Source organism: Callorhinchus milii, unplaced genomic scaffold, assembly GCF_018977255.1.
Source record: "Callorhinchus milii isolate IMCB2004 unplaced genomic scaffold, IMCB_Cmil_1.0 Scaffold31, whole genome shotgun sequence".
Lineage (NCBI taxonomy): Eukaryota > Metazoa > Chordata > Chondrichthyes > Chimaeriformes > Callorhinchidae > Callorhinchus > Callorhinchus milii.
In genome coordinates, this window is record NW_024704772.1 from 3,769,878 (window position 1) to 3,793,790 (window position 23,913).

At 45.8% G+C, this 23,913-nt stretch overlaps 1 protein-coding gene across 4 annotated transcripts in view; it reads left to right on the top strand.

Moving 5' to 3' along the window:
- Nucleotides 1-1,577: 1,577 nt before the first annotated feature.
- The window catches only part of LOC103191117 (putative RNA-binding protein Luc7-like 2), a 34,399-nt gene continuing 12,063 nt past the window's right edge, over nt 1,578-23,913 (top strand). For 2 of the 4 annotated variants that reach the window (XM_007912069.2, XM_007912071.2), the window contains exons 1-4: nt 1,578-1,680; nt 21,178-21,272; nt 22,160-22,258; nt 23,123-23,233. In XM_007912069.2, coding sequence (XP_007910260.1) covers nt 1,620-1,680; nt 21,178-21,272; nt 22,160-22,258; nt 23,123-23,233 — 366 coding nt within the window. In that variant the 5' untranslated portion in view covers nt 1,578-1,619. Of the gene's footprint in view, nt 1,681-3,576; nt 3,617-18,875; nt 19,101-21,177; nt 21,273-22,159; nt 22,259-23,122; nt 23,234-23,913 lie in introns of those variants that run through there. The other 2 variants (XM_042344910.1, XM_007912070.2) reach the window with 2 other exon arrangements.

Genomic DNA, 23,913 nt, shown 5'->3' on the forward strand with positions numbered 1-23,913 from the left:
CTGGGGTGACCCAGGTTTCGGTGAGATAATCGATGTTTTCATTGACAATGAGGTAATGACGATGATGTATATTTTATTGGAGAAGGAGCGGACATTTTGTAGGCCAATGTGGAGGGGACAGTTGACGGTGGAAGATGGGGTGGGGGAGGTAGGATTGAAAAGGAGGGTGGGGATGTGGATGAGGGAGGAGAGGTTGACCTTGCAGCGAGAATGGCTGTATCTGCCACAGTGGGCCTGACAGAGGATTCACAGACTGGAGCAGAGGTCATTATGGTGAAGCATTTTGGGTTGAGGGATGTAGCCAAAATTTGCACACTGAAACTAAGAGCGATCGGGGGTGGAGGGACAGCGTGGCATGGTCAGCTCTTCAGTGTGGATCATCATGGGGGTGGGGTGGGTAATGTAGGTCCAGGCTCAGAAGTTCAAAAGTGGCGGGCAGGGTGTGACTTCTGGAATCCTGTAGTTTGGTGGAGAGGACCTGGGTTTGATTCCCGGACAGGGCAAAACCTTAGACAGGTTTCCTTATTCCACATGTCTCTGTTTATCTAAGGAAGTAGGAACCCGGATGTTAGTCAATTGGCCACTTGCCCCACTTCATGCCCCAGAGCCAGATCCAGCACTGCTTCCTTCCTCATTAGACTGGAAACATACTGATCCAGAAAGTTACCCTGCACACACTTCAGGAATCCTTCCCCCCTTTACCCCTCACACTGTTTGTCAGTCTATGTTCGGATAATTGAAGTCCCCCATTATCATTACTCTATTGGTTTTGCATCTTTCTGAAATCTGATGCAGATTTGTTCGTCTCTCCTTCCCACTATTTGGTGGTCTATAGTATACACCGAACAGTAACAGCTCCTTTTCTGCTCCTTAACTCTAACCAAATAGATTCTGTACCCGGACCCCACGGGCACATCGTCCCTTTCCAGGGCCTAATGGTGTCTTTAGTCAACATTGCCACACTCCCACATCCTCTTTCCCCTTCCCGATCCCTCCCGAGTACATTGCAGTCAGGAATCCTCAGCCCCCATTCCGGCCCTTGTTTGAGCCAAGTCTCCGTCATTGGCACCGCATCACCACCCCACGTGGCGGCCTGAGCCGCGGCCTCGCCCACACTGCGGCATTCACCCACTCCAAGAAAGGTCGTTTCTGAGTGTTTTTCAGTGACGGACGGGGATTAACAGACCCTTTAAGACCAACAGGTGGTTGGGAAGGTCGGGAGCACTTCCCCTTTAAGTGAGCCACGCCATTGACGGTGGTCACGTGCTGCTCCCGCCCCGCCCGCAAAGTTCGAACTTGGTTCCTTCCGGCCGTCACGAGCGGATGCCGTTGGTCGCGGAGTGTGACGTCAGTTCCGGGAAAACCGCTTCGAGACGAAGGAGCCGCCGGAACTCGAGCGGCGGAGAGAGAGCGACAGACCCCCGAGGCCGCCGAGAGAGGCTGACAGGGACCAGCGACAGCCCGTCACTAACCGCACACACACACACACACACACACAGACAGTGCTGCCGTCGGTCGTCGAGGGGAAGAGAAAAGAAATATACAAATACCCCCTTCCTCCCCCCCCCCCACCACCCAACGTAAACCCCTCCCCTCAGAGGGAGAGGAGAGGCGGGAAGATGTCGGCTCAGGCCCAGATGCGAGCCATGCTGGACCAGCTGATGGGCACATCCCGGGACGGTAAGCCAACCCCCTTTCCCCCTCGGCGCGCGGCAAAGCAAAGCCTTGAGGCCGAGGCCTTAAAACCGTCGGTTGTCGATACCGGACTCGCCGGGGGGGGCTGGGAGGGCGGGACCAATTTAGTGATTGACGATCCCCATCGGCCAATGGTAGCGGCTTTGTGTGATCGACACCGGCCGTTCGGCCAATCAACAGCCTGGGTAGGGGGCGGCGTTCGCGAGCGGCCAATCATAGCCGCGTCGGTCGGCTGATTGATAGCGGGATTGACCAACCAGTAAGAGACTGGTTGACGGAGGGTGGGTGGGTGGGTGATTGACGGCGGGTCAAGCCAATAGGAGGGCTGATGGACGCTCAACCCGCCCTTCCTTGAGTGACGGTGTGCAGCGCACCGATTGGCTGCTCGACACGTCACTCAGAGAGAGAGGGCGGGTTTAAGCGTTGCTCTACCAATAAGAAGGCTTAGAGGTGGTTCAGGAGGGCGGGTCCAGGGGGACATCTCAGGACATGAGGAAGGAAAGACTCAGAAGCCTTATTCCCCTGTGTTTCAGGATCACAGTTGAGGGGTAAAGAGATGTGATGGGGTATCAAGTAATTCTGCCGTTCTAGTCAGGAATTCCTGCCCCAGACTTGTTCCTGAGTCTGCCCAATTCCCAGATGTGTCCTGACGGTCCCCATCGGCCAATCCTCTAGGTGGTTAGAGCACTCGCCTGGCAAGCGAGAGGACCTGGGTTCGATTCTCAGTCAGGGCCAAACCTGAGGCAAGTTTCCTTACTCCACACACATGCACGGTTCCCCAGCAGTAAGTCAGAACCCAGTTATTAGTCGATTGGCGGATCATTTTTCTGGGGATAATAATCCCTGAAACAGTAAATAGTAATAATTTGGTCGCTCAATCCACAACTGTGGGTCACCGCTGTGCGCAATTGGCTGCTGTGTTTTGCCCACAAAATATACAGTTGATTCACTTTATTCTGTGAAGCACTTTGAGATGATAAGGCGCTATATCAAATGCAAGTATTATTATTAATTCTTGCCCCAGACCTGTTCCGGGGTCTGCCATCTTCCTGTGCAATTAACCAACACATCCCAATGGGCCGAATGGCCTTCTTCTGTACTGTAAATATATGCAGTACTCTTCCACGGTTGAAGGGTTTCAAAGCTACTGCCCCGCTGAATTAAATAAATAGAGCATCTCTTGCTCCATCCCCTTAATGTACGCTACCCAATCAGCCTAAAGTAGGAGGGAGTACAAAAGCGATATTAAAGCCAGGATGCTTCTCTGTAAAGAAATGAGTTTTAGAAGTTATTTTTGTCTTTCTCGTAAATCTGATGTTGAACAAAATTTTCTTTTATTTTTTTAACACAACTTTTAAGTTGGAAACAACAGGATCAGAAATCGTCACACATCATGACTCTGGCAATTGGTGTTCACATTGAGTCATTGCTGGCAAAAAAACTTGCCTGAATGAAATCATAATGTGAATTGTTATTTTAAAATACTCAAGACTGAAATCTAATATCAGGACAGTTTTATGAGCAAGAGTTTGTAATGTTAACCGTAACAATAAAACTTTAATATCTTAACTGAACTCAACTGGATTACTACTTGTAGTCACTCCTGAGCATCCATTCTTCTCCATCTAATTCCGCACACGGCAGTTATATGGAGGGTATGTGTTGGGAAAGCGTTTCTCTGTGATGTAACATTTACTGATTGTTTGTGCACTAAGTGTTATACCTCAGTGTTTCTCCAAACTTAAAGAGGGTGTCTCACCATCAGGACCCCTTTTAAAATAAAATCAACCAACTAAAAAGGATTAGGCTTAACTTTGACATCCCTTTGATTTTTTTTGTATCTCCTTTCTTTTTAATCTTTGTTTAAACAGTGAGTGCTGAAGACATCAGGGGGCAATGACTTGGAGAGGAATTGACAGCGGTATGAGGGAACTAAATTAACATACACCCAGCTGAAGTGGTGAGAGTCCCTCTTTTAAAGTCACCATAACTCCATCTGTCTGTCACTAGTGAAGATGACTCCCAAGCAGTGTTTTAATTGAGGTGTAAAGAGATAAATGCGCTGACTGCAATAGCGATTCGTGCTCGAGGGCACCTTCTGGACCTTCTGCCCTGTTGATCTCATTTGTATTTGGAGTGGGAAAAGCAGACTGATGTATGTGTGTGTGTGTCTTAATGCAACACAAGTAACCTGGTGGCTACGTAGTGCTTCTTTCATATCTTGGGTAGGATTATGTCAGGGTGTATACAAGGTTTACAAGTTACAGATTACTTTGGTCAACGCAAATACTGGAAATCCCTTTTTCTGGCAATGTGCATTACTCTGCATTGAGGACCTACTGATAAACTTGACCTTGGTTTAACTTGTCACTACTACTTAAGTCAAGGTGCTATCAGTATTCCGACTGCAGTTATTTGTGTATTTATACATACACCTAACTTGTCATTGAGCTCCTTTCTCTTGGAGAGATGAGTTATCAGGAGTTTCCCGTATGTGTTCCTGTCCAAACCTTGGAGGGGAGCACTAAGATATTAAAGGAACTGCTATCATTTTTTTTCTACTGGCTTCACCATTTAAAAGCTACTCAACGTTAATCGAATTTATGATTAAAGGTAAGGTCCTGGCAAACTTAGAAGTTGCTGTTTGGATTCAATATCCAAATGTAACATATTTTGAAAGTTGTCTGTTTTAGGTGTAAAATATATGTGCACGTTGTTTGATGTGTTTAAGCAATCCTGGGTTAAGGATTCAAATATTCAAGAATGAAAATCCAGGATGAAATAGTGGGGATTAAATTGTCTCCTGGCCTTTTTCCTTTATCTGGGATTTAGTCCAAGCTTGTTATATGATTGTGATCCATTGGCTTAAAGTATACTCTTTAAACTATTGCAATGGCTTTGCACAGGGCTGCACCACAAACCAGTAGGTTAAGAGACATGTCTTTGATGTTCAAACATGAAGCATGTCTTTGACTTTGTCACTTGGTAATTTTAAAGCAAATCTTGCTAGTGAAATAGGAGCCTTTACTGTGTGTGTCCAGCAGTGCCAAGCTTACATAAATTCCTCTCCTCCTCCATCATCTATCGTAGCTAATAGCAGAGGCAATAGAAAATCAACAACAACAAGATTCCATTTATTGAGCGCCTTTCACGTCGGGAGGACGTCCCACCTGTTATGACATGCTACCAATTATATGTAAACTACAGCAATAAATATTACTCAAAAAATTATTCTCATCACAAGATGTGTAAAATGTGGGACAGTTACAATTCTCAGTAGTTGAAAATGTTAGGATTTGCTGTATTGTCAACTAATTCTGCTCCTGAGACAGTCATTTTCTTTAGCAGTATTTTGCAAGTTTCAAGGCTTCCGACCAAAGTCCAGTTTTTTTTGTTGTTGGTTGAAAGCGTTTCAGCATTAGATATTTTTTGAGAAAAGTGACCATGTTTAGAATACAATATATTGACTTGTAAGCAAGTCTTTCACATTAAAGTCTATGTGTCAGCCTGGCTGAGTTGGTAGCACACTCTTGCCTGAGTCAGAAGGTTGTGGGTTTAAGCCCACATCAGGACTTCACGTTATCTAAACTGACACTTCAATGCCGTGCTGAGGTGTGCTGCTTTGTCAGAAGTGCCGTCCTTCAGATGAAATGTTAAACCGGATGCTGAGTGCCTGTTCAGGTGGATATTAAAGGTCCCATATCAATTCAAGAAGAGAAGGGTGTTTCTCTCTCTCATTGTCTTGGCCGATAATCCCCCAAATAAAATCAGTCACCCACTCCGTGGCTGTTTGTGGGATGTTGCACCAATTGACTGTTGCATTTGCCTACAAAATACACAGTCACTCCACTTCACAGTGAATCCTGTGAGGTGTTTTGAAGCGTCCTGACGACGCATATCAGATGCACGGGATCTGTATTATTTGTATTATTTTTCCTGCTACACTATTCTTGCATTGATGCTGCTGCCAGAAATAGTGCATGCAGTGTTATATCAGGAGACATAATAAATAAATAGGAACAGTTGCTGCCTTGTCACCATTTTAGTTCATTATTTTCCTCTCTTGGATGCAACACAAACAACAAACAAAAATTACATTTGCTCTCGACAGGGAATTCCATATCCTACCTATGGAATTGGCCATTGGAGCAGTAGGAAACGCTTTGCAATATTATGCCCTTGCCACCTTAGGGACTATGTGTACAAGGAGTAAAGAAGTCATTTACACCTGATGTTTGGTAGGCAGCTGATGCCAGTCATTTGTTGCTGTGTTCTTTGCTGGTTCCTGAAATAATTTGTTCCCTGGTGTCTGGCGGTGGATGTCAGACAATGATACAGTGTTGTTCTCTGTGTTTTGATGGATTAGTTGGGTATCTTAACACATGCAGGAACTTATCATCGTGCTTAAGAGTATCCAAACCAATCTGAGAATTCCATAAATCCCACCTACACATGGATATATTTACTGGAATGGAGTGCTTGCTCATTCTCTCCTGGAGGGACACATCCTGCTTACCTAATTCCGGAGAATATTAGGTGCTGGCTAGCAAGGGCCAAGGCTTGGGGACCCTGGAATATGCGTTAGGGTATGTATCTGCTGGAGTTTAGCCAGCTAAAGCAGCGTAGCTTGCCATTGAGAGCAGTGTTTGGCAAGCTTTCTTGCTAACGCTGAAATGGAGTCCTGTAGCTTGGTGGTTAGCGCACTCACCTCACACGTCAGAGGACCTGGGTTTGTTCTCGGGCAGGGCGAAATGTTGGGCGAAATTTTGGGCTTACTCCACACGCCTGTTTACCCAGCAGTAAGTAGGAACCTGGCTGTTAGTCAATTGGCGGATCACTTTACCGGGCGTAATAATTCCTTCAAAACAATACATAAAAATAATAATAATAATTTGGTCACTCAATCCACGACTGTTTGTGGGACACTGCTGTGCGCAATTGACTATTGCGTTTCTCCCACAAAACAGTCAATTCACTTTACGTTTCTTATTATTAGTATTATTATTATGAAGACCAGCCTGCCTGTCAGGGCTTTGGCTTTCAGGGTTAACAGAGGCCAAGTGGGAAGAGTCCCTGCTTTGCCCTGGTCTGCGTCAGCGTCTTAAGAAAAAACGCCAGGCTGTAGGAGATGTAAAGTCTCCAGTGTCCCAAGCTTAAAGTGCTTTTCCTCCTTTTGCATCAAAGCATTGAAACTTAAAGCTACAAATACAGTGATCGCAACAACTCTTAAAAATCTAACAAGCATTAGAGATTGACAGAGCCTTTGGCCCAAATGAGAGGTTGAATTCCCTTTAATCTGCTTTCTGTGTTGCTTTTTAAACTAGCAAACTGTTCAACCAGTTGGGACCTTTACTGTGCAACAGTGCCTTTTGCCAATTTTTTGCAGGTTCCTGTGTATTAAATGAGGGTGACATTACTGCTTAATCTGGATGCAGGGGTTACCGTAAGGTTTGAACACCAGAAATCCCTCGCCACATTTTAAACGGCCACCTGTTTAAACTGCCGCAGCACACTCTGCTTTTCGTATCACAGGCTCTGACGTTTGTAAGTACTGTACTTTCCTCCCAATTCCCCCTTTCTTTTCAGCCTTGGATGCCCAGTGTGTGTGTGCGTGTGTGTGCGCGTGTGAGTGCTTGTATGTGTGTGTGCTTGAGTGCACTTGTGCACAGTTGGTTTGTGTGTGTATTCCATGTCAGAATAAATCGATTTGTTGTGTAAATATGGGGTATGTTTTGCTCTCGGATTTTCTAGCCAGGTTTTTAAAGATTTCCACTTCAAAAATGTGACATTTTGCACAGAAATTACAAACTGTCGCCTCCTTCTCTTTCCGGCTTGCACCATGTAGTATTTTGTGATCCCAAAACTGAGACATTCACTTTAAAAATATGGGGCGGTTTCTAGGTAAATGTGGCTTTAAAATTACTGCCACCCCTGCCTTTGAATTCGCTGATCAGAGCAAAATAATGTACAAATAATGGATTGTGGATAAGTGGAAACAAAATGATGTGTGTTCATCAAGCTTCATTTCATGGGAGATGTCAACTTAGCTTCAAACTGTACAGTAGCCAACTTTAAGGTGATTGGCTTTTGACTCCCTGGTTGGGAATTGCTGGCTTGTGGTTATATCCCCCGCTGACAGTGCAGCTCTCCCTTTCACACCCCCAGCAAAGCGCTGGGAGCAAAGTTGCAAGTGGAGTGTTCACATTAATCAGTGCAGAGTAGATCAATCAATTTATTGCAGAGCTCATCAGCGCAGACATCGCAGTATCGTTGCCTGCTCCCTGTATCACGTTGTTACACATGGGACATGAGGAAACGCCACAATAATCCCTGCGTTTATACACAGCTGGTTTTAACTTTTTAGCAGAAGGGAAGGAACTCCTGTAGTCTACGCTGACACTGCAGTGTTCTGCTAGAGGTGCAGGCATTGTCAGAGTCGCCGTCCTTCAGATGATATGTTAAACCTCACTCCCCGTCTGAGATTAAGATCTCAGTTAAGATCCAGTAACGCTTTAGAAAAGAGAAGGGAGTTTCTCTCTCTCTCTTTCCCAGTGTCCTGGCCAACAACCCCCCAGATAAAATGGCTGTTTGAGTGACATTTCTGTGCACAAATTGGCTGCCATGTTTGCCTAACAAAATACACAATCATTACATTTTATGGTAAATTAGTGAATTATTATTATTAATCCTGTGAACACTTTGAGTCATCCTGATGTGAAAGGAATTGTCTCCTATATAAGAGTACTTGTTAATATCGTATCTTTGTTCCAGGTTAGGTCATTTCCTCCAGATATTAGTCGGGCATAAATGTCATCTCGTCTCTTTCCCTGTTTTAAAGTGTTGAGTGTGCCTTTATTGTCAAATTCTCTCCCATTCTCTCCCCCCTGTGAACAAGCGTATGGCAAGTTGTAGGCATCTTCTGTCATGTAATCTAATTGTCTGTTCTCTGTACGCAAGTCCACACTGAGCGTAAGACAGACTTGAAGGATACCATCATAGCTTGGATATTTTCACCCAATGTAGCTCTACCTTTGAACAGGGTCAGTGGATAATGATCAGGGCTGGAGAGATCTCCTGATGTCCTGCCCAGCCTGAGTAAGTTCACTAAGGCATCCTGGTTTACATCAGATAATTCAGCACAGTCCTGGCAATGAACAAAGATGATTTGGATCTGTTTGGCTTAGTTTCACTGAGTGGCGCTGGTTTTACTGACAGACATTCACTCGATGAATCTGGATGACGAATGCCCTTTGGCCCACCTGATCTTATCCCTTGGTAACACCCACCCTGTCATCCTCCATCGACTGCATCAAGCTGCTGTTTAAAGGCGTTTAGTGTCCTGACTTTTACCACCTTCCCTGGCAACTTGTTCCAGTTGTTGATTATCCTCTCTCTGTGTAAAGTAAACTTTACAACTCTATACCTGTGTCCTCTTGTTCTATTGTCATGATACATCCTAAAGTACTGACCTGGGTTGACCTTTTCAATCTCATTTAAGATGTTTTACTCCTCTGAGGTTCCCTCTCTAGACTGAAGAGCTGCAGCTTCTCTAGTCAGTGCTCAGGAACACCACGACCGAATTGTGCAAATCTAATGTCACTCAGTTAATGTTGCTTTTTCTACTGCTATTTGAATCTACCTTGTGTCATGTTAGTAAGGAAAGCTATTTCTGCTAAAGTCTGCTGTAAGTCCATGCTAGGAATAAATACTGGTTAGGTAATGTATTTTCTCCCAAGTGTGCATGCATTGTAGAAAACAGCTGCTAACCTGTGATGTATCTGTCTTTGTAGTATGTATGGTTCTTGGATCAAATTCACTGCACAGTGTGGTTTTGTGGTTAAGAGTGTGAATAAACAAAGCAACACCTCAGGTTTATTGCTCGTAGTGAAAATAACAAATCTATTCTTTAAGAGGCAACAGAGAAGTCAGGTATTATATACACTTTTTTTCCACATCTCATTGCAGTGTTAGGATCTGTTGTACACCAGGTATCTGGGGTGAAGCCTACTGCTCTACCGAGTGAGTCAATGATTTTGTAATAATAATAATCCTTGCTTGTGATATAGCGCCTTATCACATTGTTGAGGAGTCTCAAAGCATTTTACAGGATATATTGTAAAATTAATTGACTGTATATTTTGTGGGAGAAATAACAACAACGAATCACATTTAAAAAGCGCCTTTCGCGTCAGGAAGTGTAAATTAATTCTGCATATTATTAGGTTATTCAGGTTATTGCTTTGAAGTATTCTTGAAGTGCATAATATGTTCTATAAATAGCTTGCTGACAAGATTAGATGAAGCTTTGTTTGACCCATTAGATGTTATCCTTTCAGATCTTACCAACTTGATCGATGTTAAGCAAAAACCTGCCTTCTTTCTGCCTTGGCATGTTTCGCTGTTTAACCTCTGTGATGGCCTCTGATTGCGCCTCACAGTGCTTTCCTTCCAGCCTGGCTCAGGTCACAATGAACCCAGTGCCCTTACTATTTTCCAATGTACTTTGCATTTACCTGGAATTAACTTGGGTTGCCAGTAATCAACAACAACAACTTTATATAGCTTTCTTCACACAGGGTAGTGTCCCAGAGCGCTTGACAGTGGTGGAGCACGACACTGAGCCGGGGGAAGTTGCAGTAGGCATGGTCAAACAGGAAGGTCTTCAGGCGCGATATGAAGATGGAGGGACAGAAGAAGAAGAATGTTTCAGAGTTTCAGGGAGGGGTAGTGGCTGAAAGCGGGGCCCACGATGGTGGAATGGAGGGCACAAAGGACTAGCAGGAGGCCAGAGCCATTTGAACGGAGGCAGCGGGTAGTGGGTTGGGGGGGTAAGCAGGTTGGAAAGGTAGGGAGGCGTCAGGGTTTGAAGGGATTGAAGGAATCAGCCCCAGTGCTCTGTCTGATAAGATCTAGTTGCCTCGTCTGAGGGTGCGAGATGAAGAGACTCTGAGCTGGAGTTCCAGAGAATGGGACAGAGAGTCTGAAGGCCTAACTCCCGATGGTGGAGCGGATAGGGCAGGGGACCTGATGCAGGCCAGTGTCCCTTAAGCAGAGGGAGCGGGTTGGTAAAGTTTTAGAAGGTCACAGAGGTTGGGGCAAGACCGTGGAGGGATTTAAAAGTGAGGATGAACGCTATCCTCTGGGGGCTGTGGAGACAGTGAGGATGGGGATGACAGGCTTGCAAACTTTGGTGCATGGAGGACACGGACTGGAGAGTTCTGGATGGTCTGCAGCTTGTGAAGGGAAGAGTTGGGAAGCGAGCAGAGAGTTGGCGTAGTCAAGCCTGGAGGTGATCAAAGCAATGGATAAGGGTCTTGTCGGCCCAAAGGGGGATAGTGGCGGAGGTGTGGAGTTGGGGGATTGCTGAACAAGTCCTGTACTGAACTCCTTCATGTGTCCTTCAGTTAGGCGCTCTCATTAACGCTCCTAGTTTATGTAAGAGAGAATGGTTACTTGGGTTAGATGCTGGAGGGTGGCAGTTTGTAATCTTGGACAGTGAGGGAGAAACTGAGAGGAGAGATTGGATATATTTTTCCTTGGGAGAGCACAGTATTTTTATATTATTAATTGAGAGGGCTTGCAGTTTGAGAAATGGGATTTGAAGCTGGAGTCTCCTGCTCTGCATTTCAGCCCTCAGATAGCCGGACCTGGGCACCAATCCAGGACATTGCTGAGCACAAACTGACTGCCGGGTTCACCCATAAAACACACCACGTTCCAGAGTATCTGGTGAAGTTCTTTAAGACGTCTTGATGACGTGATGAGGTGTGATATCAATTCCAAGGGTTATTTTATTACTAAATGGATCTTTACAAGTTAACATGGCAGGAGTGGGGGTAACAGCCTGGCAGCTTCCTTTTTAGGAATACAGCAGGCCGTTCCATTGTCATGGCTTAAACCCAAATCAAACCCACATTTTCTCACCCCCACACCCCCCACCCCAAAATAAACTTGAACCTTCTATTCTCACAGGAAATGTCTGACTCACAACGGTTGCTCACATTGTTTACTGTGACGCTGTTGTTGAGCTGTACACAAATACTCGTATCCCATCTAATAGCATAATTCATTATTGCAGCAGAACAATGTTACATGGCATTGGTGTATCTGGTGGGTTGGATTTGATGTGCCGCATTGCAAAAGACAAGTATCACCTCCGCAGGAGAGCTAACGAGAACCTGTTACATTCCTAATTGCACAGCCTAGTTGTGTCAAAGCCCGTCAGCTGTTTTTTGGTAGTTTGCGGTCGCCTACAAAAAATAGTCACTACACTTGTCTGTCAGCGTGGCTCAGTGGTAGCACTCCAAGTCTGAAGGTTGTGGGGTTCAAGCCCCACGTTGGGACTTGGAATCACACAGTCTAACACTACAACGCCACGCTAGGTGGGTGCTGCATTGTCAGTAATGCCGTCCTTTGGATGAGATGTTAAACCGAGTTGAATGTTAAAGATCCCATTGCACTGTTTGAAAAGAGAAGGGAGTTTCTCCTGGAATCCTGGCCAACAAATACAATTGGTTACTCATTCCATAGCTGTTTGTGGGACACTGCTGTGCACAAATTGGTTGCCACGATTTCCCACAAAATCACACAGTCTATTCTATGAAGCGCTTTGAGACTCCTTGATGATGTGGAAAGATGTTATATCAAATGCGAGGATTATTATTAATGATTCCCTGAGTGAAGTGCGATGACCTACATTAGAGATCATCAAAGTTACAAGTAAACACTGGCACGGACCAGTTTGATTGAATGGCCTGTCTCTTTGCTGTACAGCTATGGAAGTCTACGCTGATAATTGATGATTTACAATGGAAATGTAACTTTTATAGGGATAGAGTTTTGTTCAGTTTGGAAACTTGTTAGCAGAGTGTCTTGTTAGCACAGTGTTAAGCATCAGCCTGTTATTCTGCGGGTTTTGTTTATAAATCAGATTAAATATCCCTGTGCAAAACAGGTGGTGGGGGCATGAGCTGAGTTTGCTGCTGGAACATTTCCAAGAAAATCTCTTGACTGGAAAGAATGTAATGAAAATCTTGTTCTATTTGGGATAAATGCTTCGGGAAGCTGCTTTTAACGTCAATGCCACTGTCATTGCTAACATCAAGCTGCTATTGTGTCAGTGTGAGGTTAGACTGTATATTTCATATTAAGGTGGATGTGCAGTTGTGATCCTCTTTACAAGAAAATCGGGCCTTTTCATCATTTTCTCTCTCCTGGTGTCCTGGCCAACTATTCCCCAAATAAAAAAAAATGGTTATTTACTTCATGGCTGTTTGTGAATCATTACTGTGCCCAAACTCGGCCGCCCACAAAACACACAGTCACTCCGCTTTACAGTAAATCCTTGAAGCGCTCCTCCTATTAAATCAGCTTTGCTGTATCTGACCTGAAAGTGCTTGATTCTCACACTGGGGACCGGGAATAAAAGTGTTCCATTCCTTAGCGCTAACATCTTTTTTAGAGCCTAAATTTTTCTTATAACTGCTTCTCTCCTCCCCCTCCCATCTCTCTTCAGAGAACTTCAAGTTATTAAATAGTGCTTTCTTATTGATATTGTTGGTGTGTTCTGGTTTGTTTGAGGTCTCTCAACACATTGTTGCTGTCTGATCTTTCTGTTTTGATCCCCTGTTGAGGGGAGGAAGCAGGAAGACTGCCTTGTGTCAGATTCTCAACAGGTGTGTGTTACAGTGATAGTCGTGTGCAGACGTACCCATGATTTGTAAGTATCTCTGTCAACAAAGCGGGTTTTAAAATGGCTTCATTATACAGGAAAGTCCTTTCCAGGTATCAGCATTCAAAATACATATTTTGAATTTGTTGGTTTACAATCACGGCGGAGGGCGGGTGCATTCAAATTAAACTTAAATGTTTTTGAACTAGCATCTATTTCTCTTCTGGTCCCTTGTGACGCTTGTCTGGTGGTAACATTGTGTGTTATTGGTTTATGGGGTTGAAATTCCCTTCATGCCCGAGCACCTCCCTGCTTCTCTGACTTGCTCCTATCCCACCCCTCCCTTTGCTCAGCGGGCACAGAGGCACCTCAGTGACAGTGCCTTCAATACCTGCGCCTGTCGAACTTTCTGTCTCTGAGAGGCTGGTTTCTGGTTTAGTGTCACAAAGCTCTTGAACAGTGTCCAGTTTGGTCGATTCCTGGACAGGATGAAACCTTAGGCAAGTTTCCTTACTCCACAGGCCTCTGTTTACCAGCAGTCAGTAGGAACCCGGTTGTTAGTCGATCGGCGGATCGCTTTCCTGGGGTAATAATCTCTTTAAAAAAAATTATAAAATCAAGGTGGTCACTCAATCCACGACTGTTTGTGGGACGCTGCTGAGCGTAATTGCCAATCTGTTAACAGTCAAGAAGTATGCCAGAGTCCTAGCGGCCTTTGGGGGATGTTTGAGGAGTGTTTCAATAAAAAACGCAAGTTTTTGACAAGTAGAACGCATGGACAACATGATGGGAGGTGGGGTTGGGTGGGGGGGGGAGAGTAAACTACAGGGAAAGTAGATCGTATGTTAAATAGGAACGGTTAGTTAGAGGCCTCACTTGGATATAAAGCAGATGAGCTGGACCTAACCTCAAAGCTAAGTTTCCCTCCTGTCCGAGATGTAATATTGCAGATCGATGCATTGTTTTGAATTTACCAAACATTGTTCTTATTTTCCTTCTACAAAATGAACAATTTGGCCCCTTGTATTATTTATAAAGGTTTAGTGCCAATTAATTCAGTGGATCGCTCACCTCAGCAACTGGAGCGCTCGGTCAACATTTTAATCTCAGAGTAGCCATAGCCATTACAGCACAGGACAGGGAGGGGAAATGGTATCCCTCCTTTTGTTTGAGATGCCAGTGAGCTTAATACATGGTTTGCCACTGCAGTTCAGATGTAACACTGTGTAACACAATGCCCTTGCCCTGGCTTGCCAAACACTGTTTCCTTGGTCCACTCAAGGTTCTAGTGATATATAACGGAAACCGTGCTTGTGTACCCAAACCAGACTGAGATTTCCATGCACCCCACCTACACATGGAAATCACAGAGTTAGATTGTTGGACTGGAATGCGCTCTCTCTCCCTGGAGGGACACAAGCTTTTTACCAAATTCCGGACAGTATTAGGTGCAGGTTGGCAAGAGCCAAGGCTTGGGGACCCCAGAGTGTGGTTGATGTAACTGATGGAGTCTAACCAGCTAAAACCGAATAGTTTGCCATTGAGAGCGCTGTCTGACAAACTTTCCCGCTGCTTGTCCAGTTAGGACCACTTTTAGGGCTTTGCCTTGCAGGGTTAACAGGAGCTGAGTGGCGTGTCTCCCTGCCCCCAGTGGAAAGACAAGTGGGAACCTGAAGTATACAGTCTTTACAGTATAATAATAATCCTTGCATTTGATATAGCGCTTTTCACATCGGGAGCACATCCCAAAGCGCTTCAAATTCAAGATCCTCATCCTCACCTACAAGTCCATTCCCGGCCTCGCTCCCTCCTACCTCTCTGACCTACTATTCCCCTACCTACCCGCCCGTACCCTCTGTTCCTCCGGCTCCGGTCTGCTCCACATCCCCCGCCCCAACCGCCCTACCATCGGTGGTCGGGCCTTCAGCCTCTCAGCTCCGAGGCTCTGGAACTCCATCCCCCAGTGCCTTCGCCGCTTCCTCCCTTTCCTCCTTCAAGGCCGGTCTCAAGACCTTTCTCTTTGACCTTCAGCCTTCAGCTCTGCTCTCGACTCTCTACCCCCTCCTCGCTCCCTCCCTTCCCTCCCCTCACCCTGACCATTTCCCCCCTCCTCGCTCCCTCCCTCCCTCCCCTCACTCTGACCATTTCCCCACTGCTCGGGTCCTGACCCAACTGTGCAGCGCCTTGGGACGTCCTCCCGACGTGAAAGGCGCTCTATAAATGGAATCTTGTTGTTGTTGTTGTTCACAGAACACACTGTAAAGTGAATTGACTGTATATTTGTGGGCGAACGCGGCAGTCAATTGCACACAGCAATGTCCCACAAACAGTTGTAGATTGAAAATGACCAATTTATTATTGTTTTTGGTGGAGGGATTATTATTAGGCTCTGTGTGGAGTAAGGAAACTTGCCCAAGGTTTGGCCCTCTGCCGGGGATTGAACTTAGGTCTCTCACTTGCAAAGCGAGTGATCTAACCACTGAGCTACAGGACTCCAGTATATTCTGTGAAGCGCTTTGAAATGCAAGGATTATATAAGGATTATTATTACAGTCCTTGCTACTGATTTGAACACAATTATTGCCCCTGCAATGCCCCTACTTTTGTTTGTTCAGTGACAGTGTTTGTGACAGAGGGTCTGTCTGGGCTGTTTGTCTTCTCCCACAGGAGTGGATTAACTTTCTTGGCCGGTGGGGTGGGGGGGTGGGGTCTGCTCTTGGCTCTGCCTGCTTTGAGCCTGGCTTTGTTGCTGTGTTTCTGCCTTTTGGGATTGTATGATTGTAACTGCAGAGTCTATGTACAGATCACGTGCACTGAGCTACAGTATTGATGTCTTGCTTCTGCAGCAAGATTGAAGTAATCCCAGCGTGTGCTGCTGAAACCAATGAATGGTCTAACTCGTCGCTAGCCTTTCTCAATCTGAGGCATGCTGAAGATCTTTGTTTACCCCTTCAGTCCATCTTGAAAGCCAATTCAGTTTTCCCAGGAGTGTAACCACCATTTTAATCAAAAATGTGGGCCAATGTACTGCCTTTTGCCAGAAGTGTTCTCTAGCGCTTCACCACAAAGTGCTCTTACTACAAGCTGAATGGATGGTGAGCTAAGGAGGGGGCTTTAAGCATATTAACCTCTGTATTAAAGTTTATGTCTCTTCATCTAAATAAGCACTCCCCCCAAAATCTCTGTAATCAGACCAGTACATTTTCTACTAGAAAACGTTCTGATCTGACGTCAGCCCTCAGTGTGACTGGCTTTGCTTCAAGATGTATTCTAAGCTAATCTGCTTGTCTATCTCTGAATGTGAGCAGAATCCACAGGTGGGCTGCCTTTTGTCAGAAGTGTTCTCTAGCGATCACCACAAAATGCTCTTGGGTGGGTGGGCTTCAGGTGGGCTTCACTGCTGCAGTGCAGCAGAGTTGGTTAATACTGTAGATCGGCGGGGGTCCAACCTTTTGGCTGGGTAATGATTCCCTATTTGAGAAACGTCTGTGAGCCGCAGAAGTGTTCAATTTTACATAAACCCAGGAGCTAAAGAGCAAAACAATTGTGGGAGAAATGGCTCAATTGTTTGTTCAATCCCACTTCTCATCTTTACAATAACATGAAGACGGTATAGAATTGCCCTTGTGTGGTGTTGTAGTTTTCAGTCACTTAAATCCAAACACTGAGGCCAGCAGATTAGACTTGTATCAGTGTAGCCAAATACTGTTGGAATGGTAATATCAAGGCTTGTTCAAAACCAGTATCAATCAGTTGAATATGGCAGTCGTTTAATGATACTGACAATTCCACACATTGGCTGGTGTGTGAGACATCTTTGCAAGTGCAGTAGTCTGGTTTTGCTCCTGTTACTTGAATTGTGATTTTTACACACAGTGTAGACAGGGCAAATGGCCCAGCTATATTTGCCAGAGCTGACCTTTCTCTGTCCCAACACTCTGGACGTTTTAAACGCACATTTTAATTTGGAACATGGCCTTTTGAAAAGTACCAACTGAAAAAAGCTGTTCATGGTTGATCTTCGCACACAGTTAGTCCAAAACCAAGGTCATGAGTTTTGTAATAAAAAACAAAGTTGCTGGGAACCCTCAGTAGGTCAGGCAGCATCTATGGAGAGAGGAAAGTGGGTTAAGGTTTCATGTTAACCCACTTTCCTCTCTCCACAGATGCTGCCTGACCTGCTGAGTGTTCCCAGCCACCTCTGTTTTTATTTCAGATTTCCAGCATCTGCAGTATTTTGCCTTTTGTGATGAGTTTTGTGATTGCTTATTGTGTGATCGGTGGTGTACAAATGCTGATCACTCTCCCCTTTTTAACTCCCTAACATCCAGGCTGTAAACCTCCTCAGCTGAGGGACTAATAGTGGAGCAGATGGCAGCTGCTGTCCTGGGGGCTCTCACAGTGTGTATTTTCCTTTGCAAGCTTTCTCAATCTCCTGTTTTTTCCTTTTGGGTTTTTTTAAAAGTGCGGCAGTTGATTTCAACAAGGGTCTCTTACCGGGCTGGAGGAATTCCACACAGTATCATGTCTTGGAAATGCTTTGCGTTCCAAACCCCCTGAAAGCGAGCTGTAGGGCGGAACTTTTAGCGTGCGAGCGGCCTGCAGAGTGTACTGAGCCAAGCGGGAACACTGGGAGCTATTAGTATGTGAAGGAATGCAAACTAGAGTGCCTTTTGTTCATGTTTCCCCACTCTCTGATCAGATCATATCCATTAAACCCTGCTTTGCTCTCACAGGAGTCCACCTGCCCCAGGGTCTGTGTTTGCACCACTTCAGCACAGCGTCTGTAGGGTAGGATGACACAATCACCACAATTTTCTTTGTGAAGGTTTGCATATTGTTTGGGTGTGAGCTTATGTAACTCCCATGTGCCATTGTAATTGCATCCTAAAGTGTGCCACTTTGAGCACATGGTTTTATAATTAACAGCAAGTTAACTGCTTGGACTAGTTTAAACCCAGTGAACACACTGCGCTTTCTGTGGCGATTTAAGGTTGTAAAATTCTGGACAGTGCTTTTTTTCGATGTATTTTATAACTGGTCCTTATGAGTGGTGTTTATTCATCTTTTTCATTTTTTTTTAAGTTTGATGTGATTTCAATGTGTTTTTCTCCTGTCCATTATCGTTCACATATGTAATGGCTCCAAAGCAGCTAGCTGAAAGAAGTGCGTGGGCAGTGTATAAAGTGGGTTCGAACCAGGTCAGTATGGAGAATACTGTAAGTTACCACATCCGAATACCCTTCCTTAAAGCGGAATCCTAACTTTTCCCTTGGTTGTTTGTGGGATAAGCACTGCCACAGATTGAGTGGAGCTGCCATCAACAAAGGTAACCAGTCTGTCGATCTCTTAAAAGCTGCTCTTGTTAAAACTTCACCAGAGGAACCATTCCCCCCAGGTGCTGGTTAGTCTCCGTTAGAATAGGACGCGGAGCTCAGACCTCCATTGAATGACTTGCCTGATATGGACCACTTTGCACATGCTTGTAAGTTTGACTGTATTTTAACATTGTATATAGTGGTGTAACTTGTATATAGTGCTCCTGGAGCACGTACAGTCTAGATAGACTGGTCTTTTCTTTATGTATTGAACACATTTCCCCACAACTGCTCTAATCGTGTTCAGCTTCTAGTTATCACGGTTGATTTTCCTACAGGTTTTTATTTCCAAGACATGGTACTTGCCTGGAAGCATCTTCACAAAAGACAGATTGGATGGCGTCTTAAACACATAAGTAGCCCGAAACACATGAAATCATCTGTGTGATTTATAATCTTAAACGTTTAGTAAACGGGAGTGGTGGGAAAAGTGTGTTTCCAATGACCTTCTCGCCCGACTCGTCCAGTCCCCAAGAAAGTCTCAGTCAGAGAGTTTCCTAGATCCTTCTGATCTTCCACTGGCGACCATTCCATGTGTTAAGGAGAGTCAGAGTGACCCCCAGTGATGGGACAGGAGCTGCTGTGACTGAGCTGTCAGGCAGCTAGAGTGTAGGAGTCCTTAGTGATGGATGGCAGGCTGGTGTGAGTTGAGGCTCTGGCTCATATCATCGAAGCCACCACCTGGCAAGGGTTTGGCAGTGAATCCGCCAAAGGTCTGCCTCGTTGGTCCATATATAACGGTCAGCACTAGGCTCTCGCCGAGCTGATAGGTATTTGTGACATTAGCCTGGAGAGGGTAGGCCTTTATATACTGGAGCAGAGATGCTTAAGAGGAGACCTAATTATTAAAATTATAAAAGGGGTTTGATGAGGTAGCATAGATAGACTGGTCTCACTGGCTGGGGAGTTAGTAATCAGGGGACACAAGTATAAAACAGCAACTGGGGGATCTGAAGGTGAATTTAGGAGGAACTACTTCATGCACAGGGGAGTGAGACTGTGTAACTTGCTGCCTGAAGCGATGGTTGAATCAGACAGTGTGGATGCATTCAAAAAGAACCTAGACTTTCACATGTGAGGGAGAGGGGAAGAGAGGATGTGGGAGGGAGCAGTGAGGAGCGAGGAGGGGTATAAACATCGGCACGGAGTAGTTGGGCTGAGTGGCCTGTTTCCGTGCTGTACAGTCGGGGTCAATGGGTTTGAGGTGGTGTGATTTCTGATAGAAAGTGTTAGCTTCAGAGAGGGGTGGGGTGGAGGAGAGAGATGGTGAACTTCACTGGTGTGGACAAAGGTCTATCAAAGGCAGGACGATATTAAAATTCACATTTCAACCCCCCTTTGTTTCAGATGTAGTTCACCAGGACCCCAAATATAAACTAACGTTATTTTTCTTTCTTTACCCCTCCCCTCCAAATGTTTATCAAATGAGCTTGTGTTTGTAAGTTGCATTCAATAACTTGCACAGAGCCTTTCACGTCGGGAGGACGTCTCAAAGTGCTCGGCTGGGCACCCGAACTGGGGATTGGGGGGGTGGGGGGGAGGGGGAAGGTGACCGAGAGCCCAGTCAAAGAGGTAGGTGTTGAGACGGGGCTCGAACGAGAGGAGAGAGAGAGTGAGGTGGAGGTTACAGTGTACGGGGGCTGAAAGTCTGCCTGCTGGGTAGGTAGGGACATGAAGCTGTCTGGTGCTCGCTTAGTGAAGGGAGTGGCGGGGTCAGGTAGGGTGGATTGAAGCCGTGGAGGATTTAAATGAGAACGAGGATATTGAACTCAATCCACTGGGTGTGGGGAGGCAGTGTGCCAGGCTGGGGGGGTAGGAGTAGTGGGGGCTAGGGGTGATAGGCTTGCAAAGGCTGCATAGTCGCCAGTAGCCAGCTCATGATATAATTACTAACTACAATAGCCAGGCCAGACTGTGGGATTGAGGGTAAATAAAGGGAGGGATGGAAACAGTGACACGCAGTCAGTGTTGAGTTGTATGTAGAACTAAAGCCAATCATGGTCGTCTGGTACAGCATTGGTTTCCTTTGAAACTGTTTCAAGAACAAAATAGATCGATTTATCTCAGTATGTAGTTTGGGACACGACATGTCAAGCGACTGCCAGGGGGGGTGGAAGGCGAACTAGATGGACCTTGGTCTGCTTTTGCCAACAAGTTCTTATGTTCTTAAAAGCAGTTTATTGCTACACAGAGCTTTCCCCTCCCGCTGTAACATTTGTTGCCTGAATGTTTTCATTTGCTTTGACAGTAGCTGTTTCACCCAGCCCCGAGCAGACCCCACTGTCTGCGCTGTGTGTCCATTCAGTACAGAGTAGGCGTGAGGTGTTGGAAACATGCTTTGGTGGAAGGGTGGAGGAGGGGGTTACATGTTAAGTGTGTGCGGTTTCTGGCTCCCTGGCTAACCTGCCTTTGCACTATGACTCTCTATTCCAGGAGATGCCAGTCGGCAGAGAATCAGGTTCACAGATGATCGGGTCTGCAAGAGCCACCTGCTGAGCTGCTGCCCACATGATATCCTCTCAGGAACGGTAAAGTATTCTGCACACTTTACACAAAGCTTCACTCCTCCTTACAACTACTACAGCTTGTAATAATATAATAATAATCCTTGCATTTGATATAGCGTCTAATCATGTTTTCTAGACATCTCAAAGCACTTCACAGAATACACGGTAAAGTGAATTGACTGTATGTTTTGTGGGTGAAACGTGGCAGCCAATTACGCACAGCAGTGTCCCACGAACAGCCGTGGGTTGAGTGACCAAATTTGACCTCAAAGCTATTCATTGGAACTAATGTATTGTCAGAACCTGCAATCTGTGTTGTCCAGGCAGATGCTCCAGTGCAGGGCCGGGGTGTGCTGTGTTGTCCAGGCAGATGCTCCAGTGCAGGGCCGGGGTGTGCTGTGTTGTCCAGGCAGATGCTCCAGTGCAGGGCCGGGGTGTGCTGTGTTACCGGTCGTGCCATCCCTTCAGATGAACCGTTAAACCTCACTCCCCGTTTGTGCTCTGTTCATGTGGACTTTTTAGATCCCGCGGCGCTGTTGGAAAAGAGAAGGTTGTTTCTCTCTCTCTCTTTCCTGGCATCCTGGCCGACAATCCCCCAAATAAAATCACTCACTCACTTCATGGCTATGTGGGGTTTGTTGCTGTGTGCAAACTGGCTATCATGTACGCCTACAAATAGACAATCATTCCACTTTCCAGTAAATCATGTGAAGCGCTTTGAGATGTCTCCCTGATGTGAAAGGAAATGGATGATTATAATTGTGTGTTTCAGCATTGTGTCATTGGGGTTGGTGGAGAGAGGAGAGAGTGGTGCTGAGTGGGGCTAGTGTTTGTGTGTCTGTGTGCGTGTGTTCTGCTGTTTAGCGTGACCATGTGGGGGTAGCTAACCACTTGTGTTAATCCTGCAGCGGATGGACCTTGGGGAGTGCACGAAAGTTCATGACCTTGCACTAAGAGCCGACTATGAAATTGCTTCCAAGGAGAAGGATCACTTCTTTGAGATGGATGTAAGTAAGGGGGTGGGGGGATTAATGCAACACAGGCTTGATTATCCTCCTGGGGTGGGGTTGGACATGGTAAGCAGCGCTTCTTCTGAGCTGAGCTTGGTCCAATGCAACGTCAACAGAATATTGGAATGAAATCCATCCTCAGTGGTCATCGTTCTCACTTTTTCTCGGTTGTCCGGTTCCTGGACCAGGAGGGGCCGCAGTATTCCAGGGCGCTGGTGATGATAGCACAGCTCGGCCTGGCTCATCAGCAGGACCTGGAAGGGCCAACCAGTCACTGGGAGCAAGGAATCCACCCACTCATCTCCTGTTAACCATGCAGCCAAAGCCCTGACGGGTAGGGTCCGATCAGTGGGAAAGTGCTCTTGATAGCAGGCTATGCAGTTTTAGCTGGTTAGACTATGAAATTGTCACTCTACCAGATTGAGTGACTTTTGTTTTATTCATATAAAGAAGTTTGTTGCGAAATATTGATTTGCCTTACATTCATCGCTGCTGCAGATTACAGACCATTTCTGATTTAGAAAGTGCCTTGGTTTATTTTGACAATTGGAATGAGATCCCCACGCCTTGGCCCTTACAACCTGTGCCTAATACTTTCCGGAATAAGGTAAGCAGAATGGGAAGAGAGTGCACATTTCATTCCAGACGTGGGTATTTCCGTTTGCAGATGACAAACATGCAACTCTATCTGGTTTAGTGATTCTTAAGCATGGTGATGGGTTTCCACGTGTGTCAAACCCCCACTGATAACAACAATGGGTTTCCACGTATGTCAGACATTGGCTGATCACCCATATTTAAAACTGCATTAGAGGTTTTACTGAGAATATTTTCTGTGTTTCCCACCTTGTCTGTCTGTAGGCCATGGATCACTTGCAGTCATTCATCACAGACTGTGACAGAAGAACAGAAATTGCAAAGAAACGGTTGGCAGAAACCCAAGAAGAGATCAGTGCAGAGGTGGCTGCCAAGGTATGGTTCTTAGAATTATTACTACAATCCAGTATAACTTTCAAGAGAGAAGTAGATAGATATTTCGGGAGGACAAGTTTGCAGGGGTATGGGGAGAGAGCGGGGGAGTGGGGTTGATCAGGGCAGTGGGGTTGATCAGGGCTATGGGGAGAGAGCGGGGGAGTGGGGTTGATCAGGGCTATGGGGAGAGAGCAGGGGAGTGGGGTTGATCAGGGCTATGGGGAGAGAGCGGGGGAGTGGGGTTGATCAGGGCTATGGGGAGAGAGCGGGGAGTGGGGTTGATCAGGGCTATGGGGAGAGAGCGGGGGAGTGGGGTTGATCAGGGCTATGGGGAGAGAGCGGGGGAGTGGGGTTGATCAGGGCTATGGGGAGAGAGCAGGGGAGTGGGGTTGATTTGGAAGCTCTTTTCAAAGAGCCGCACTGACACGATGGGCCGAATGGCCCCTTCTGCGTTCTATGATTCTAGTCAGCAGAGATGTTATATTGAAGGAGAAATTACTCAAATGTAGAGAGACAGATAGACATGACCCTGTGGTTTATATCCAAGACCCCGTGGCAAGAGTTAGCGGAATCCTGTTGAAATCAATGCTGTCAGAGGCTAATGTGACACCCTGCTTAAACCAGCAGCCGGGATAATACAGGAAATGATAGGATTAGCAGCTCATAAAGTGTCAGTCTAT